This window comes from Engystomops pustulosus, chromosome 10, assembly GCF_040894005.1.
Source record: "Engystomops pustulosus chromosome 10, aEngPut4.maternal, whole genome shotgun sequence".
NCBI classification, from domain to species: Eukaryota; Metazoa; Chordata; class Amphibia; order Anura; family Leptodactylidae; genus Engystomops; species Engystomops pustulosus.
Window position 1 is genome coordinate 5876538 of NC_092420.1, and position 21879 is coordinate 5898416.

Here is a 21879-nt window from a genome sequence, read left to right on the forward strand (position 1 = left end):
AACTACTATAATACTACCCCCTATGTACAAGAATATAACTACTATAATACTGCCCCCTATGTACAGGAATACAACTACTATAATACTGCCCCCTATGTACAAGAATATAACTACTATAATACTGCCCCCTATGTACAAGAATATAACTACTATAATACTGCCCCCTATGGGGTAGAGAGGGGGCTCCTGACCTGGTAGCTGCTCCCATGTTGCACTCAAACGCTCGTTTCCATACAACTAAGAATCAAGAGCAGGAACAGGCGTCAGGTTTAGGGTATATATAGGGGGCTGTACATATGTAAGGTGAATGCATAGAACAGCAGCTCCATGTGCCCGGTGCGGAGCAGATGATTGGGGCTGGTGGCACGTGCCAGGCGCCTCTTCTCCCAGTCTCTTAACCTGGAGACCTCACAGATACATATAAGACACACGTGTGCGGAGCGGCTGGTCTGCGACTGGTTAATGCTTCCACCTCACAACATCTTGTGTGCGTCATGGAAGGAGACGGGAGGGAATATGTGCCCGGATGTAGTGCAGGTCGTGAATCACAGTCAGAGGGACCAGTAAAGGACTTGGCAGAGGCCGTGGTGATGATGATGATGTGCTGCCAGTGACTGCAGGAATAGGGCATCTAAGACTATAAGTACAGAACTGCCGCCCCCAGACCTACAGCAAGCAGAGGTCCTATAAATGACTAAGTAAAGCATCAAGTCTATTGTGGATAATATGGGGGTTCTCATGATATTAACCCTTAGAGCGGAGCGCCCCTTTAAGATCATGTACACACCATGGGCCCGGCGGCTCAGCTTGTTCCAATGTTGGAGAACTTCCTTACAAACAAGTCCCCGGGAGCATTAGATGTCTGTACAGCCGGAATCCCCGGACGGCAGCGCAGGACAGATACGGATGTTCCCGCCTGCGGTAAACTGAGCCGAAAATTCTTATCTCCTGTGAAAGTCAATAATATCCTGGACTCGTGCCGTGACTCTTCTGTCATCGGGTTCCTGCAACGCGACCCCAGGAGATTTACTTCATGAATGAACTGCTCTGTGTCAGTCCGCCCGAGGCAACGAGCACAGCGGCAAGACGGCTTCATATGCTCAGATTTAAAGGGATTTTACAGGCCGTGGATTGGGGAGGGGGGTTACAATATCAGACTGCTGGAGGGATCTCTACCCAGCAATGCCACAAATCAGCTTCTTATCTCCAGCGGGTAGAGAATGGAAAAGGGAGCAGACAGCGCCACCCTCTGTGTAGTGGCTCAACCCAGTAACTACAGCTTGGATCCCATTTACAGAAATAAGAGGTGATCTGCAGTTACCTCTGCTGACCACTACACAGAGAACGGAGCCGTCTGCTTCCCGTTCTATTCTCTATGTATCAGCTGACTAGACCTCCAGAAGCTATTCTATGGATAAGTCATCGGTATATATGTATATATCTTACACTTTTACAACCAATGAGAAATAAGCAAATAAAATGTTACATTTTCTACAGCTTCGATATCACCACGGCAACAGACCACAAACTGTGTAGTCGTATTCTAGACATGCTACATGTTACCAGTGCCGGGTCAGACCACATGGGGTTTGTTTGTAGTCTGTCACCACGGAGACTCATAGGAACTGCCGAACAGGTCCTAAATCTCCCCAAATGTAGGACCCCCCTGGTGTAGGGCACTATACACTTTCTATATTCCACCACTTATTTTCGGGAGTTTCTTGGTGCACGGCAGGGGGATGGCCGGGACCTGCTTTCTCTATCTCTCTGTGATCTGTGACACACAAGTGACCTCCTGACGGCAGCTCCTCGGGCACATGGGGAACACTCAGAACTTTATATATATATACATGTAGGTAGCCGTGGGCTGTGCCGTGGGCTCCGCTATAGGATGAGACGCGCTGGAACATGTCAGGCTCATCATTACGTGTCTCCAGTCGTCACTCAGCGTCTCAGAGACACAATGTAAGGGATGTAATTACCGGGATATTAAAGGACACCCCCTGTCAGTGATGAAGACATCGTGTCTATCCCTTGTCATCTGTGCGGTCAGGGGCTTCATACAATATAGAAGCCGGTGGCCACCCACAGCCCCTCAAGCTCTCCGACACTTGTGTCCCTTTCATTTCCTATAGTAAAGGACATGAGGAGACTGGTTGGGTCAGGTGTCTGCTGTATTGTATCACCCTGCAGTCTCTATGGCCGCTGTGATGTCTCCCATACACTGCACTCAGATTGTAGACGGGAATCCGCTCCATAACTCTCTCTCACATATAGGATATTGAGAATGGAGATGGGATTAAAGCACATGGGGTGAGATAGAAACCTACTATCATCTCCAGCGGCCTCTACTCTCTCCCTCCTATCTCCATAGACATCTAGTAGTCTAGTCTGGAGTCAGATACTGGGAATGGGGTAATAGAAGTGAAGGATAAATCTTTGCGGCAGCAGCCAGATCTGTGCGTATATGGTCACATGACTGCTACTACATCATTATATAGATATAAACTATCCCAGCATCTGATGGAATGACTGATAGCTGAAAGCACTAGCTGCACATCTCTGCTGGTTATCAGTATCATCACTTTCAAGCCATGAGAGGGGCACCTGCCAGGGACGGGGTCAGGGGTCGTCCTGGGGTGATACTTTTCTTTTTAGGGCTCTGGCACCATGCAGTGTATTAGGTCTGGGCAGCATTGAGATGCCAGACACTGCTGGGTGCATGAGGCTTCCACAAGGCGCTGTGTCATTATTATCACTATTCATCCTGTTACAGACGGAGGATGACCCCTACATCAGGATTCCGGGACTCTCTGCACCCTGCGAGGGGTCTATACTGAAGCACCTACTAGTGGGACGGCAGTGCAGAAGCAGGAATGATACTAAGTGTCCAAGAGTCTAAATGTAGCCTTACACAAGAAGATTCTTTCTGCCCGCACCCACCAGTAGGGGGAGCTCACTGCATACAATTTTTATATAAAGCCCAATGACAAATGTGTCTACAGCAGGTGTTACTAGAGATGCTTTGTGCTGGTGAGACTGGGGTGCAGGGTGAAGGGACCCTCTAAACCTCTCCCACATATGGACTTTACTGTAAGGTGAGTGGTATGTCATCCCCCAGTGACCCAGTACCATCCACGCACAGTACAATATTCTGCTCCGGACGTCTCAGGATTCTCTGTACATGCAGATTCTCTCACCCCCCAATACTTGTTAATCTCCCCAGAACTCGCTGACCCCATTATTATCAGGAAGACGGTAATGGCCGCACACCCCAGACTGACTGACAGGACCCAATCTCCGACTTCCAAAGAGCCGACATTGGTGATTATCCGGAGCAGCGCATTTGTGACTGTGCCGGCCCGGGGCATGATGGGAATACATTACAATACGGATGGAGTTAACCTTTAATTAAAGCTGAAGATAATGTCATAGAGGCGACCTCCACAAATTTACTGACCCCGAGGGCTGCAAAATAGAGAGGAGAAGCCGGAGCTAATTATAGAGGCAAAAGATAAGGGAAAGAACCGAGAAATAAAGGCTTTTATCCGGCAGAAGCGCCAGAAAGGGAAACTGTCAGCAGGTTCGAGTGTTCTGTATTGTCCCTGGAGCGTTGTGTAATCAGGCCTTTGTGTATGTTGTTAGTAGCAGCAGGACTGTGACCTATGGATTTATATTCCAGGATTGTAGCTTCTCTGAGTGCCCTGCAGGGATGTCCTCACACTGCTGTGTCCTGTCCTCTGCACTATGAGCTACTATACAGCACCTCACTTCACCTCTGAGTAAAAGTTGCAAGCATCATTATGGATACTCTAGCAGTCACCCGGAGCAGAGAAAAGGAGCTGAAACACAGAGAGTTACAAGCTCAGCAGTGTGAGGACTTGCAGCCAGTGCACACGGAGAAGCTACAATCCTGGAATATACAACCATATATCACAGTCCTGCTGCTACTAACAACATTTCTGATTACACATCTCTCCAGGGGCAATACATAACACTGGCTGCAGAGAGCACAGAGCACAGCAGTGTGAGGTCTGATTACACATCTCTCCAGGGACAGTACATAACACTGGCTGCAGAGAGCACAGAGCACAGCAGTGTGAGGTCTGATTACACATCTCTCCAGGGACAATACATAACACTGGCTGCAGAGAGCACAGAGCACAGCAGTGTGAGGTCTGATTACACATTTTTGCTCAACTCTTAAAGGGGTTTTCCTCCCACGAAGACAAGTTTCTTATATGGACTCAGGATAACAAAATAACAAATTCTCTAATTCACTGTTATTAACAAAAATCCTGCATTTCACAGATATAAGTCCAACCTGCCTCTATCACTCCTGCTGTACACAATTTCAGTTGCCCCTAGACACGACCCTGTAACTTCTGACTTGGGGTCGGGCTGCCATCTTGGATTCCTCTGTGACAGCCTGGAGCTGAGATTCTGTGTCTTTCTGCTCTGTGTACTGTAGCCCCGCCCCCTGCATGGAGCTCAGAGACACTCACTGACTGACTTGGAGATCGTGAGGAGAGAGAAGCTGCAAGCTACAAGGAGATAAGTGATCCGGGGTAAGGGGGAGGCAGGCACATATCTGTGAGATGTAGCAGAGCTGACAGTGTGTATGAAAGTCATGCATCTCTGATCGGTCTCATCTCTCTTTCCACGTGTCAGAAGCCAGATGAAAGTGTATATACACCTGTATCCTGATAATGAAACCACATTGCCACCCCACAGAACTAGATGGATTATAATGTGTCTGCTTAGAAAGGCCCCACCCACACCCCAGGATTTTGCACTGAGCAACCCAGGGAGCGATAGGAGCTTAAACAGCAATAACACTGAGTAACATTGTAAAGTAAGGGGTTAAAATGATCTTTATTGTATTAATATCTCTATTTTCTTTCCTGGGAAAACCCCTTTAAGTCTAAAAAACCCTATACATCACACAGCTGAGGATTTGTTACAATTGTATACAGTGCAGTGGAAAGGAATTCTGCTTTTAGAGATGCAATTAAGCAGAAATGTGATGGAAGTTCTGTAGTTTGTGAAGGACACGAGTGACTGGAATGTGCGGCTTGGAAACATTCAGGCGTCGGCCTCCCGTTTATGGGGGATCGTAACGAGGGGATAAACTCATCACAGCGGATATAAAAAGTGAACAAAAACAGCGAGAAGCAGATCCGTGATGAGTTACAGACTGGACACATTTAGCTACTAGTCCTAGTTACCATATTATAAAGTATATATAGAATTGTGCAGCACAGACAAGGCTTTCCGTGGGGGCAGGTTCACATCTCTGACATCATCCGAGGGGAGGAAAGGCCAGGATTATTCTTCCCTATAAATGGAACCTAGATTTTAGGTACTGCCTCTGGAGAGATGTGTATCAGACTTTTGTGTATGTTGTTAGTAGCAGCAGGACTGTGAAAAATCGATTTATATTCCAGGAATTTAGCTTTGCCAAGTACATTGGGTTTGTGTCCTCACACTGCTGTGCTCTGTGCAGTAAACGTTGGGTATTGTTCCTAGAGAGATGTGTTATCAGACCTTTGTGTATGTTAGCAGCAGCAGGACTGTGAAAAATCAATTTTCCAGGATTGTAGCTTTGCCAAGTGCACTGTCCTCACAATGCTGTGCTCTGTGCAGTCAGTGTTATGTATTGTTCCTGGAGAGATGTGTAATCAGACCTCACACTGCTGTGCTCTGTGCAGCCAGTGTTATGTATTGTCCCTGGAGAGATGTGTAATCAGACCTCACACTGCTGTGCTCTGTGCAGCCAGTGTTATGTATTGTCCCTGGAGAGATGTGTAATCAGACCTCACACTGCTGTGCTCTGTGCTCTGTGCAGCCAGTGTTATGTATTGTCCCTGCAGAGATGTGTAATCAGAACTCACACTGTTGTGCTCTGTGCTCTCTGCAGCCAGTATTATGCATTGTCCCTGTAGAGATGTGTAATCAGACCTCACACTGCTGTGCTCTGTGCTCTCTGCAGCCAGTGTTATGTATTGTCCCTGGAGAGATGTGTAATCAGACCTCACACTGCTGTGCTCTGTGCTCTCTGCAGCCAGTGTTATGTATTGTCCCTGGAGAGATGTGTAATCAGACCTCACACTGCTGTGTTCTGTGCTCTCTGCAGCCAGTGTTATGTATTGTCCCTGGAGAGATGTGTAATCAGACCTCACACTGCTGTGCTCTGTGCTCTCTGCAGCCTGTGTTATGTATTGTCCCTGGAGAGATGTGTAATCAGACCTCACACTGCTGTGCTCTGTGCTCTCTGCAGCCAGTGTTATGTATTGTCCCTGGAGAGATGTGTCATCAGACCTCACACTGCTGTGCTCTCTGCTCTCTGCAGCCAGTGTTATGTATTGTCCCTGGAGAGATGTGTAATCAGACCTCACACTGCTGTGCTCTGTGCTCTCTGCAGCCAGTGTTATGTATTGTCCCTGGAGAGATGTGTAATCAGACCTCACACTGCTGTGCTCTGTGCTCTCTGCAGCCAGTGTTATGTATTGTCCCTGGAGAGATGTGTAATCAGACCTCACACTGCTGCGCTCTGTGCTCTCTGCAGCCTGTGTTATGTATTGTCCCTGGAGAGATGTGTAATCAGACCTCACACTGCTGTACTCTGTGCTCTCTGCAGCCAGTGTTATGTATTGTCCCTGGAGAGATGTGTAATCAGACCTCACACTGCTGTGCTCTGTGCTCTCTGCAGCCAGTGTTATGTATTGTCCCTGGAGAGATGTGTAATCAGACCTTTGTGTATGTTGTCAGTGGCAGCAGGACTGTGAGATATGGATTTATACTCCATAGATTTATTATCCAACTTCTGTGCAAAGACCAGATCCACAACCCCTCTAATTGGATCTGAGTGACTGATTTAATAATATTTAAACTGATTTTACTCAGAGCAGAGTGAAGGTGCTTTGGACTAGTTAAATGAACAAAGCACAGAGCACAGCAGTGTGAGGACACATCTTCAGTGCACTTGGAGAAGCTACAATCCTGGAATACAAATCCATATATTACAGTCCAGCTGCTGCTACTAATAACATACACTAAGGCGCTCAGGGACAATACAGAACACTGGCTGCAGAGAGCACAGAGCTCAGCAGTGTGAGGTCTGATTACACATCTCTCCAGGGACAGTACATAACACTGGCTGCAGAGAGCACAGAGCACAGCAGTGTGAGGTCTGATTACACATCTCTCCAGGGACAATACATAACACTGGCTGCAGAGAGCACAGCAGTGTGAGGTCTGATTACACATCTCTCCAGGGACAATACATAACACTGGCTGCAGAGAGCACAGAGCTCAGCAGTGTGAGCAGTTGGAGAAACTACAATCCAGGAATATAAATGAATATTTCACAGGTCTGATGACATCTCTCTCCAAGCTGTAGTCTGGAAGGTCACATCTGCTGGCAGGTTCCCTTTAAATCTGTGTGTGTCCATACAGGCTGCCATTATGTGGCCCCCCACCGGCCCATTGTGTGTAAGTCCACGTGTTTGCCATGTTCAGGACCAGCATGGAAGCAATCGCTTGGCCACGTGTGGAGTTTATTATTTCCCCTTTCTGATCTGTAAAGCTAATTTGTAGTAAATACGGCACAGACGTCCCCGGGGGACAACAAGTTTTAAGCTTCTGAATTTTTTTTTACTCGCTCCATCCTCCTCACTTCAAAGGGAGAAGTCATTACCAGGAGCTAAAATATTCTGATTAGAGAAGGAGCGGGTTCTGTGGATCAGTCCGGTACTTACAGCGCAGGGTCTGAGGCTTCCGGCACCGCCGCCGCCTCCTCCAGGTCCCGCAGGATGTCAGAACTGGAGCTGAAAGATGGAATGGGAGAAGGAGACATGAAAACCAGGAGACTCCTCTCCAGACAGGAGCAAACCCTACATGTATGGGGGCACACGCACCCCGGGCACTATGCAAATGTATTCAGTACAAACATTCCTCTATTATACCTCCTGGAAATACTAATACACAATGGCAGCCCCTGTACAATGTCCGCCTGTATAGGGACGACCCCACCCAGCAGCCCCCTTGTCCACACACTTCCAGGAGGAGTTACAGAGGAATAACACAAGGCCGATGCAGCAGAGAAGATGCTCCACATGTGTCACTTCCTGCTGATTACAAATATTTACTTAATAAACAAGTCATAAGAGGTGAAGGGTCACGTCAGGGGTCACCTAACCTTAAAAACCGCCCCTACAATTGGCCATGGTCTGCGGGTGGGAGCGGGAATGACGGATGAGACAATGTTGTTCTAACCTCATTTACTGTGTCGATTTCTAATGAAATGACAAAAATGTCAGAATTTATGATTCTTTGTGCCCCTTACACTGTGATGGTGGAGGCTGCACGTTGCCCCCCCCTCACAAAATCAGAAGACAGGACCCAAAACACAAAAATACAATGTAGCAGGAATTGTGCAGATCACAGAAAGTAAAATCCGTAAGGGGGCGCCCTGAGGGGCATCCCGCTACAATGTATCTGTCCAGAGAATGGAGGCGGAAACATTCGGAATAAGGGAACTCCAGCTACAATGTATCCAGTGTACAATGGTGGCTACAGGAAAGCAATGGAGGAGAAGAGTGCAGCAATAATGATAGTAATCTAGATTTCTATATCGCCATCATATACCGTAGCTTTACAAATCATAGGGGACATATACAAATATAATATTACATTACAGAGGGCCCTGATCACAAGAGCTTACAGTCTATGAGGATAAGGGGGTGACACAACAGCTTACAGTCTATGACAGTGGTGGCGAACCTATGGCACGGGTGCCAGAGGTGGCACTCAGAGCCCTCTATATGGGCACCCTTACCATCACCCCAGGGTAAAGTTTGCCAGACAGGACTCAAGGCCCAGCCCAGGACCCTAGAAGGAAGCTACAATGATGATCCAAACTTCTTCTCCTTCTTTCTACTGTATTGGTGTCCTCAGGTGCCTATACAATTTAAACCTGTGACACAGCAGGTAGTAATAAGTTACTGCTTAAATTGTCGCATTGGCACTTTGCGAAAAATATGTGGATTTTGGTTGAAGTTTGGGCACTCGGTGTCTAAAAGGTTTGCCATCACTGGTCTATGAGGATGAGGAGGTGACACAAGAGCTTACAGTCTATGAGGATGAGGGGGTGACACAAGAGATTACAGTCTATGAGGATGAGGGGGTGACACAAGAGCTTACAGTCTATGAGGATGAGGGGGTGACACAAGAGCTTACAGTCTATGAGGATAAGGGGGTGACACAAGAGCTCACAGTCTATGAGGATGAGGAGGACACAAGAGCTTACAGTCTATGAGGATAAGGGGGTAACACAAGAGCTTACAGTCTATGAGGATGAGGAGGTGACACAAGAGCTTACAGTCTATGAGGATGCGGGGGACACACAAGAGCTTACAGTCTATGAGGATGAGGGGGTGACACAAGAGCTTACAGTCTATGAGGATGAGGAGGTGACACAAGAGCTTACAGTCTATGAGGATGCGGGGGACACACAAGAGCTTACAGTCTATGAGGATGAGGGGGACACAAGAGCTTACAGTCTATGAGGATGAGGGGGACACAAGAGCTTACAGTCTATGAGGATGAGGGGATGACAAGAGCTTACAGTCTATGAGGATGAGGGGGTGACACAAGAGCTTACAGTCTATGAGGATGAGGGGGACACAAGAGCTTACAGTCTATGAGGATGAGGGGTGACACAAGAGCTTACAGTCTATGAGGATGAGGAGGGACACAAGAGCTTACAGTCTATGAGGATGATGGGTGACACAAGAGCTTACAGTCTATGAGGATGAGGGGATGACACAAGAGCTTACAGTCTATGAGGATGAGGGGGTGACACAAGAGCTTACAGTCTATGAGGAGGAGGGGATGACAAGAGCTTACAGTCTATGAGGATGAGGGGGTGACACAAGAGCTTACAGTCTATGAGGAGGAGGGGATGACAAGAGCTTACAGTCTATGAGGAGGAGGGGATGACAAGAGCTTACAGTCTATGAGGAGGAGGGGATGACAAGAGCTTACAGTCTATGAGGAGGAGGGGATGACAAGAGCTTACAGTCTATGAGGATGAGGGGGTGACACAAGAGGTATAAGAGCTTATAAAGAATGGCTGGACCATTATACAAGGTAACAGTATAAAATAATTAGAAAAAAAATTCTGCTGCTTCACCCAGTCATCAGCCGCATCTTATATACAGAGTCCAGGGTCAGTGGGACTGCAGAGAAGCCTGGAGCTCGGTGTTTGCTGGATAACCGACGGGAAGAGAACACGGGGTGGATAAATAAACCTGGGAAAGTGACATCCCGTTACAATGTATCTGTCAGAACGATACAGAAAAGATCTGGGAGGGGTTGGGGTACACTGCTATAATGTATAATTTTGATACATACAAGACAGGTTTAGGAGGGACACACCCTGACAATACTGCTACAATGTATATTCCCATTAGATACAGGAGAGATTTAGGAGGGACACACACCCTGAAGAAGGACCATACTGCTACAATGTATATTCCCATTAGATACAGGAGAGATTTAGGAGGACACACACCCGGAAGGAGGACCATACTGCTACAATGTATATTCCCATTAGATACAGGAGAGATTTAGGAGGGACACACACCCTGAAGAAGGACCATACTGCTACAATGTATATTCCCATTAGATACAGGAGAGATTTAGGAGGGACACACACCCTGAAGAAGGACCATACTGCTACAATGTATATTCCCATTAGATACAGGAGAGATATAGGAGGACACACACCCTGAAGGAGGACCATACTGCTACAATGTATATTCCCATTAGATACAGGAGAGATTTAGGAGGGACACACCCTGAAGAAGGACCATACTGCTACAATGTATATTCCCATTAGATACAGGAGAGATTTAGGAGGACACACACCCTGAAGGACCATACTGCTACAATGTATATTCCCATTAGATACAGGAGAGATTTAGGAGGACACACACCCTGAAGGACCATACTGCTACAATGTATATTCCCATTAGATACAGGAGAGATTTAGGAGGACACACACCCTGACCATACTGCTACAGTGTATATTCCCATTAGATACAGGAGAGATTTAGGAGGGAAACACACCCTGAAGGAGGACCATACTGCTACAATGTATATTCCCATTAGATACAGGAGAGATTTAGGAGGGAAACACACCCTGAAGGAGGACCATACTGCTACAATGTATATTCCCATTAGATACAGGAGAGATTTAGGGAGGACACACACCCGGAAGGACCATACTGCTACAATGTATATTCCCATTAGATACAGGAGAGATTTAGGAGGGACACACACCCTGAAGAAGGACCATACTGCTACAATGTATATTCCCATTAGATACAGGAGAGATTTAGGAGGACACACACCCGGAAGAAGGACCATACTGCTACAATGTATATTCCCATTAGATACAGGAGAGATTTAGGAGGACACACACCCTGAAGAAGGACCATACTGCTACAATGTATATTCCCATTAGATACAGGAGAGATTTAGGAGGGACACACCCGGAAGGAGGACCATACTGCTACAATGTATATTTCCATTAGATACAGGAGAGATTTAGGAGGACACACACCCTGAAGAAGGACCATACTGCTACAATGTATATTCCCATTAGATACAGGAGAGATTTAGGAGGACACACACCCTGAAGAAGGACCATACTGCTACAATGTATATTTCCATTAGATACAGGAGAGATTTAAGAGGACACACACCCGGAAGAAGGACCATACTGCTACAATGTATATTCCCATTAGATACAGGAGAGATTTAGGAGGACACACACCCGGAAGGACCATACTGCTACAATGTATATTCCCAATAGATACAGGAGAGATTTAGGAGGGACACACACCCTGAAGAAGGACCATACTGCTACAATGTATATTCCCATTAGATACAGGAGAGATTTAGGAGGACACACACCCTGAAGAAGGACCATACTGCTACAATGTATATTCCCATTAGATACAGGAGAGATTTAGGAGGACACACACCCGGAAGGAGGACCATACTGCTACAATGTATATTTCCATTAGATACAGGAGAGATTTAGGAGGACACACACCCTGACCATACTGCTACAATGTATATTCCCATTAGATACAGGAGAGATTTAGGAGGACACACACCCTGATCATACTGCTACAATGTATATTCCCATTAGATACAGGAGAGATTTAGGAGGACACACACCCGGAAGGACCATACTGCTACAATGTATATTCCCATTAGATACAGGAGAGATTTAGGAGGGACACACACCCTGAAGGAGGACCATACTGCTACAATGTATATTCCCATTAGATACAGGAGAGATTTAGGAGGACACACACCCTGAAGAAGGACCATACTGCTACAATGTATATTCCCATTAGATACAGGAGAGATTTAGGAGGACACACCCTGAAGAAGGACCATACTGCTACAATGTATATTCCCATTAGATACAGGAGAGATTTAGGAGGACACACACCCTGAAGGAGGACCATACTGCTACAATGTATATTCCCATTAGATACAGGAGAGATTTAGGAGGGACACACACCCGGAAGGACCATACTGCTACAATGTATATTCCCATTAGATACAGGAGAGATTTAGGAGGACACACACCCTGACCATACTGCTACAATGTATATTCCCATTAGATACAGGAGAGATTTAGGAGGACACACACCCTGAAGGAGGACCATACTGCTACAATGTATATTCCCATTAGATACAGGAGAGATTTAGGAGGGACACACACCCGGAAGGAGGACCATACTGCTACAATGTATATTTCCATTAGATACAGGAGAGATTTAAGAGGACACACACCCGGAAGAAGGACCATACTGCTACAATGTATATTCCCATTAGATACAGGAGAGATTTAGGAGGACACACACCCTGACCATACTGCTACAATGTATATTCCCATTAGATACAGGAGAGATTTAGGAGGACACACACCCGGAAGGACCATACTGCTACAATGTATATTCCCATTAGATACAGGAGAGATTTAGGAGGGACACACACCCGGAAGAAGGACCATACTGCTACAATGTATATTCCCATTAGATACAGGAGAGATTTAGGAGGGACACACACCCGGAAGAAGGACCATACTGCTACTATGTATATTCCCATTAGATACAGGAGAGATTTAGGAGGGACACACACCCGGAAGAAGGACCATACTGCTACAATGTATATTCCCATTAGATACAGGAGAGATTTAGGAGGACACACACCCTGACCATACTGCTACAATGTATATTCCCATTAGATACAGGAGAGATTTAGGAGGACACACACCCTGACCATACTGCTACAATGTATATTCCCATTAGATACAGGAGAGATTTAGGAGGACACACACCCGGAAGGACCATACTGCTACAATGTATATTCCCATTAGATACAGGAGAGATTTAGGAGGGACACACACCCGGAAGGAGGACCATACTGCTACAATGTATATTCCCATTAGATACAGGAGAGATTTAGGAGGACACACACCCGGAAGGAGGACCATACTGCTACAATGTATATTCCCATTAGATACAGGAGAGATTTAGGAGGACACACACCCGGAAGGAGGACCATACTGCTACAATGTATATTCCCATTAGATACAGGAGAGATTTAGGAGAACACACACCCTGAAGAAGGACCATACTGCTACAATGTATATTCCCATTAGATACAGGAGAGATTTAGGAGGGACACACACCCGGAAGAAGGACCATACTGCTACAATGTATATTCCCATTAGATACAGGAGAGATTTAGGAGGACACACCCTGAAGAAGGACCATACTGCTACAATGTATATTCCCATTAGATACAGGAGAGATTTAGGAGGACACACACCCGGAAGGAGGACCATACTGCTACAATGTATATTCCCATTAGATACAGGAGAGATTTAGGAGGACACACACCCTGACCATACTGCTACAATGTATATTCCCATTAGATACAGGAGAGATTTAGGAGGACACACACCCTGAAGAAGGACCATACTGCTACAGTGTATATTCCCATTAGATACAGGAGAGATTTAGGAGGACACACACCCTGACCATACTGCTACAATGTATATTCCCATTAGATACAGGAGAGATTTAGGAGGACACACACCCGGAAGGACCATACTGCTACAATGTATATTCCCATTAGATACAGGAGAGATTTAGGAGGACACACACCCTGACCATACTGCTACAATGTATATTCCCATTAGATACAGGAGAGATTTAGGAGGACACACACCCGGAAGGAGGACCATACTGCTACAATGTATATTCCCATTAGATACAGGAGAGATTTAGGAGGGACACACACCCGGAAGGAGGACCATACTGCTACAATGTATATTCCCATTAGATACAGGAGAGATTTAGGAGGACACACACCCGGAAGGAGGACCATACTGCTACAATGTATATTCCCATTAGATACAGGAGAGATTTAGGAGAACACACACCCTGAAGAAGGACCATACTGCTACAATGTATATTCCCATTAGATACAGGAGAGATTTAGGAGGGACACACACCCGGAAGAAGGACCATACTGCTACAATGTATATTCCCATTAGATACAGGAGAGATTTAGGAGGACACACCCTGAAGAAGGACCATACTGCTACAATGTATATTCCCATTAGATACAGGAGAGATTTAGGAGGACACACACCCTGAAGGACCATACTGCTACAATGTATATTCCCATTAGATACAGGAGAGATTTAGGAGGACACACACCCTGAAGAAGGACCATACTGCTACAGTGTATATTCCCATTAGATACAGGAGAGATTTAGGAGGGACACACACCCTGAAGGACCATACTGCTACAATGTATATTCCCATTAGATACAGGAGAGATTTAGGAGGGACACACACCCGGAAGAAGGACCATACTGCTACAATGTATATTCCCATTAGATACAGGAGAGATTTAGGAGGACACACACCCTGAAGGACCATACTGCTACAATGTATATTCCCATTAGATACAGGAGAGATTTAGGAGGGACACACACCCTGAAGAAGGACCATACTGCTACAATGTATATTCCCATTAGATACAGGAGAGATTTAGGAGGACACACACCCTGAAGGACCATACTGCTACAATGTATATTCCCATTAGATACAGGAGAGATTTAGGAGGGACACACGACCGGAAGGAGGACCATACTGCTACAATGTATATTCCCATTAGATACAGGAGAGATTTAGGAGGGACACACACCCTGAAGAAGGACCATACTGCTACAATGTATATTCCCATTAGATACAGGAGAGATTTAGGAGGGACACACACCCTGAAGAAGGACCATACTGCTACAATGTATATTCCCATTAGATACAGGAGAGATATAGGAGGACACACACCCTGAAGGAGGACCATACTGCTACAATGTATATTCCCATTAGATACAGGAGAGATTTAGGAGGGACACACCCTGAAGAAGGACCATACTGCTACAATGTATATTCCCATTAGATACAGGAGAGATTTAGGAGGACACACACCCTGAAGGACCATACTGCTACAATGTATATTCCCATTAGATACAGGAGAGATTTAGGAGAACACACACCCTGAAGGACCATACTGCTACAATGTATATTCCCATTAGATACAGGAGAGATTTAGGAGGACACACACCCGGAAGGAGGACCATACTGCTACAATGTATATTCCCATTAGATACAGGAGAGATTTAGGAGGGAAACACACCCTGAAGGAGGACCATACTGCTACAATGTATATTCCCATTAGATACAGGAGAGATTTAGGGAGGACACACACCCGGAAGAAGGACCATACTGCTACAATGTATATTCCCATTAGATACAGGAGAGATTTAGGAGGGACACACACCCGGAAGAAGGACCATACTGCTACAATGTATATTCCCATTAGATACAGGAGAGATTTAGGAGGACACACACCCTGAAGGACCATACTGCTACAATGTATATTCCCATTAGATACAGGAGAGATTTAGGAGGGACACACCCGGAAGGAGGACCATACTGCTACAATGTATATTCCCATTAGATACAGGAGAGATTTAGGAGGACACACACCCTGAAGAAGGACCATACTGCTACAATGTATATTTCCATTAGATACAGGAGAGATTTAGGAGGACACACACCCTGAAGAAGGACCATACTGCTACTATGTATATTTCCATTAGATACAGGAGAGATTTAAGAGGACACACACCCGGAAGAAGGACCATACTGCTACAATGTATATTCCCATTAGATACAGGAGAGATTTAGGAGGACACACCCGGAAGGACCATACTGCTACAATGTATATTCCCATTAGATACAGGAGAGATTTAGGAGGGAAACACACCCTGAAGGAGGACCATACTGCTACAATGTATATTCCCATTAGATACAGGAGAGATTTAGGGAGGACACACACCCGGAAGAAGGACCATACTGCTACAATGTATATTCCCATTAGATACAGGAGAGATTTAGGAGGGACACACACCCGGAAGAAGGACCATACTGCTACAATGTATATTCCCATTAGATACAGGAGAGATTTAGGAGGACACACACCCTGAAGGACCATACTGCTACAATGTATATTCCCATTAGATACAGGAGAGATTTAGGAGGGACACACCCGGAAGGAGGACCATACTGCTACAATGTATATTCCCATTAGATACAGGAGAGATTTAGGAGGACACACACCCTGAAGAAGGACCATACTGCTACAATGTATATTTCCATTAGATACAGGAGAGATTTAGGAGGACACACACCCTGAAGAAGGACCATACTGCTACTATGTATATTTCCATTAGATACAGGAGAGATTTAAGAGGACACACACCCGGAAGAAGGACCATACTGCTACAATGTATATTCCCATTAGATACAGGAGAGATTTAGGAGGACACACCCGGAAGGACCATACTGCTACAATGTATATTCCCATTAGATACAGGAGAGATTTAGGAGGACACACACCCTGAAGAAGGACCATACTGCTACAATGTATATTCCCATTAGATACAGGAGAGATTTAGGAGGACACACACCCTGAAGGACCATACTGCTACAATGTATATTCCCATTAGATACAGGAGAGATTTAGGAGGGACACACACCCTGACCATACTGCTACAATGTATATTCCCATTAGATACAGGAGAGATTTAGGAGGGACACACACCCTGAAGAAGGACCATACTGCTACAATGTATATTCCCATTAGATACAGGAGAGATTTAGGAGGACACACACCCTGAAGGAGGACCATACTGCTACAATGTATATTCCCATTAGATACAGGAGAGATTTAGGAGGGACACACACCCGGAAGGACCATACTGCTACAATGTATATTCCCATTAGATACAGGAGAGATTTAGGAGGACACACACCCTGACCATACTGCTACAATGTATATTCCCATTAGATACAGGAGAGATTTAGGAGGACACACACCCTGAAGGAGGACCATACTGCTACAATGTATATTCCCATTAGATACAGGAGAGATTTAGGAGGGACACACACCCGGAAGAAGGACCATACTGCTACAATGTATATTCCCATTAGATACAGGAGAGATTTAGGAGGACACACACCCTGACCATACTGCTACAATGTATATTCCCATTAGATACAGGAGAGATTTAGGAGGACACACACCCGGAAGGACCATACTGCTACAATGTATATTCCCATTAGATACAGGAGAGATTTAGGAGGGACACACACCCGGAAGAAGGACCATACTGCTACAATGTATATTCCCATTAGATACAGGAGAGATTTAGGAGGGACACACACCCGGAAGAAGGACCATACTGCTACTATGTATATTCCCATTAGATACAGGAGAGATTTAGGAGGGACACACACCCGGAAGAAGGACCATACTGCTACAATGTATATTCCCATTAGATACAGGAGAGATTTAGGAGGACACACACCCTGACCATACTGCTACAATGTATATTCCCATTAGATACAGGAGAGATTTAGGAGGACACACACCCTGACCATACTGCTACAATGTATATTCCCATTAGATACAGGAGAGATTTAGGAGGACACACACCCGGAAGGACCATACTGCTACAATGTATATTCCCATTAGATACAGGAGAGATTTAGGAGGGACACACACCCGGAAGGAGGACCATACTGCTACAATGTATATTCCCATTAGATACAGGAGAGATTTAGGAGGACACACACCCTGAAGAAGGACCATACTGCTACAGTGTATATTCCCATTAGATACAGGAGAGATTTAGGAGGACACACACCCTGACCATACTGCTACAATGTATATTCCCATTAGATACAGGAGAGATTTAGGAGGACACACACCCGGAAGGACCATACTGCTACAATGTATATTCCCATTAGATACAGGAGAGATTTAGGAGGACACACACCCTGACCATACTGCTACAATGTATATTCCCATTAGATACAGGAGAGATTTAGGAGGACACACACCCGGAAGGAGGACCATACTGCTACAATGTATATTCCCATTAGATACAGGAGAGATTTAGGAGGGACACACACCCGGAAGGAGGACCATACTGCTACAATGTATATTCCCATTAGATACAGGAGAGATTTAGGAGGACACACACCCGGAAGGAGGACCATACTGCTACAATGTATATTCCCATTAGATACAGGAGAGATTTAGGAGAACACACACCCTGAAGAAGGACCATACTGCTACAATGTATATTCCCATTAGATACAGGAGAGATTTAGGAGGGACACACACCCGGAAGAAGGACCATACTGCTACAATGTATATTCCCATTAGATACAGGAGAGATTTAGGAGGACACACCCTGAAGAAGGACCATACTGCTACAATGTATATTCCCATTAGATACAGGAGAGATTTAGGAGGACACACACCCTGAAGGACCATACTGCTACAATGTATATTCCCATTAGATACAGGAGAGATTTAGGAGGACACACACCCTGAAGAAGGACCATACTGCTACAGTGTATATTCCCATTAGATACAGGAGAGATTTAGGAGGACACACACCCTGAAGGACCATACTGCTACAATGTATATTCCCATTAGATACAGGAGAGATTTAGGAGGGACACACACCCTGAAGAAGGACCATACTGCTACAATGTATATTCCCATTAGATACAGGAGAGATTTAGGAGGACACACACCCTGAAGGACCATACTGCTACAATGTATATTCCCATTAGATACAGGAGAGATTTAGGAGGGACACACGACCGGAAGGAGGACCATACTGCTACAATGTATATTCCCATTAGATACAGGAGAGATTTAGGAGGGACACACACCCTGAAGAAGGACCATACTGCTACAATGTATATTCCCATTAGATACAGGAGAGATTTAGGAGGGACACACACCCTGAAGAAGGACCATACTGCTACAATGTATATTCCCATTAGATACAGGAGAGATATAGGAGGACACACACCCTGAAGGAGGACCATACTGCTACAATGTATATTCCCATTAGATACAGGAGAGATTTAGGAGGGACACACCCTGAAGAAGGACCATACTGCTACAATGTATATTCCCATTAGATACAGGAGAGATTTAGGAGGACACACACCCTGAAGGACCATACTGCTACAATGTATATTCCCATTAGATACAGGAGAGATTTAGGAGAACACACACCCTGAAGGACCATACTGCTACAATGTATATTCCCATTAGATACAGGAGAGATTTAGGAGGACACACACCCGGAAGGAGGACCATACTGCTACAATGTATATTCCCATTAGATACAGGAGAGATTTAGGAGGGAAACACACCCTGAAGGAGGACCATACTGCTACAATGTATATTCCCATTAGATACAGGAGAGATTTAGGGAGGACACACACCCGGAAGAAGGACCATACTGCTACAATGTATATTCCCATTAGATACAGGAGAGATTTAGGAGGGACACACACCCGGAAGAAGGACCATACTGCTACAATGTATATTCCCATTAGATACAGGAGAGATTTAGGAGGACACACACCCTGAAGGACCATACTGCTACAATGTATATTCCCATTAGATACAGGAGAGATTTAGGAGGGACACACCCGGAAGGAGGACCATACTGCTACAATGTATATTCCCATTAGATACAGGAGAGATTTAGGAGGACACACACCCTGAAGAAGGACCATACTGCTACAATGTATATTTCCATTAGATACAGGAGAGATTTAGGAGGACACACACCCTGAAGAAGGACCATACTGCTACTATGTATATTTCCATTAGATACAGGAGAGATTTAAGAGGACACACACCCGGAAGAAGGACCATACTGCTACAATGTATATTCCCATTAGATACAGGAGAGATTTAGGAGGACACACCCGGAAGGACCATACTGCTACAATGTATATTCCCATTAGATACAGGAGAGATTTAGGAGGACACACACCCTGAAGAAGGACCATACTGCTACAATGTATATTCCCATTAGATACAGGAGAGATTTAGGAGGACACACACCCTGAAGGACCATACTGCTACAATGTATATTCCCATTAGATACAGGAGAGATTTAGGAGGGACACACACCCTGACCATACTGCTACAATGTATATTCCCATTAGATACAGGAGAGATTTAGGAGGACACACACCCTGAAGAAGGACCATACTGCTACAATGTATATTCCCATTAGATACAGGAGAGATTTAAGAGGACACACACCCTGAAGAAGGACCATACTGCTACAATGTATATTCCCATTAGATACAGGAGAGATTTAGGAGGACACACACCCTGAAGGAGGACCATACTGCTACAATGTATATTCCCATTAGATACAGGAGAGATTTAGGAGGGACACACACCCGGAAGGACCATACTGCTACAATGTATATTCCCATTAGATACAGGAGAGATTTAGGAGGACACACACCCTGACCATACTGCTACAATGTATATTCCCATTAGATACAGGAGAGATTTAGGAGGACACACACCCTGAAGGAGGACCATACTGCTACAATGTATATTCCCATTAGATACAGGAGAGATTTAGGAGGGACACACACCCGGAAGAAGGACCATACTGCTACAATGTATATTCCCATTAGATACAGGAGAGATTTAGGAGGACACACACCCTGACCATACTGCTACAATGTATATTCCCATTAGATACAGGAGAGATTTAGGAGGACACACACCCGGAAGGACCATACTGCTACAATGTATATTCCCATTAGATACAGGAGAGATTTAGGAGGGACACACACCCGGAAGAAGGACCATACTGCTACAATGTATATTCCCATTAGATACAGGAGAGATTTAGGAGGGACACACACCCGGAAGAAGGACCATACTGCTACTATGTATATTCCCATTAGATACAGGAGAGATTTAGGAGGGACACACACCCGGAAGAAGGACCATACTGCTACAATGTATATTCCCATTAGATACAGGAGAGATTTAGGAGGACACACACCCTGACCATACTGCTACAATGTATATTCCCATTAGATACAGGAGAGATTTAGGAGGACACACACCCTGACCATACTGCTACAATGTATATTCCCATTAGATACAGGAGAGATTTAGGAGGACACACACCCGGAAGGACCATACTGCTACAATGTATATTCCCATTAGATACAGGAGAGATTTAGGAGGGACACACACCCGGAAGGAGGACCATACTGCTACAATGTATATTCCCATTAGATACAGGAGAGATTTAGGAGGACACACACCCGGAAGGAGGACCATACTGCTACAATG

General features: G+C 45.3%; 1 protein-coding gene across 3 annotated transcripts in view; it reads right to left on the reverse strand.

Annotated features, from left to right (window-relative positions):
- The window catches only part of RAD18 (RAD18 E3 ubiquitin protein ligase), a 284707-nt gene that overhangs the window by 18897 nt on the left and 243931 nt on the right, over positions 1-21879 (reverse strand). For 2 of the 3 annotated variants that reach the window (XM_072128077.1, XM_072128078.1), the window contains exon 12: positions 7761-7829. The exons of the other annotated variant lie outside the window; for it this stretch is intronic. In XM_072128077.1, coding sequence (XP_071984178.1) covers positions 7761-7829 — 69 coding nt within the window. The remainder of the gene's footprint in view (positions 1-7760; positions 7830-21879) is intronic. 3 annotated transcript variants of the gene reach the window in all.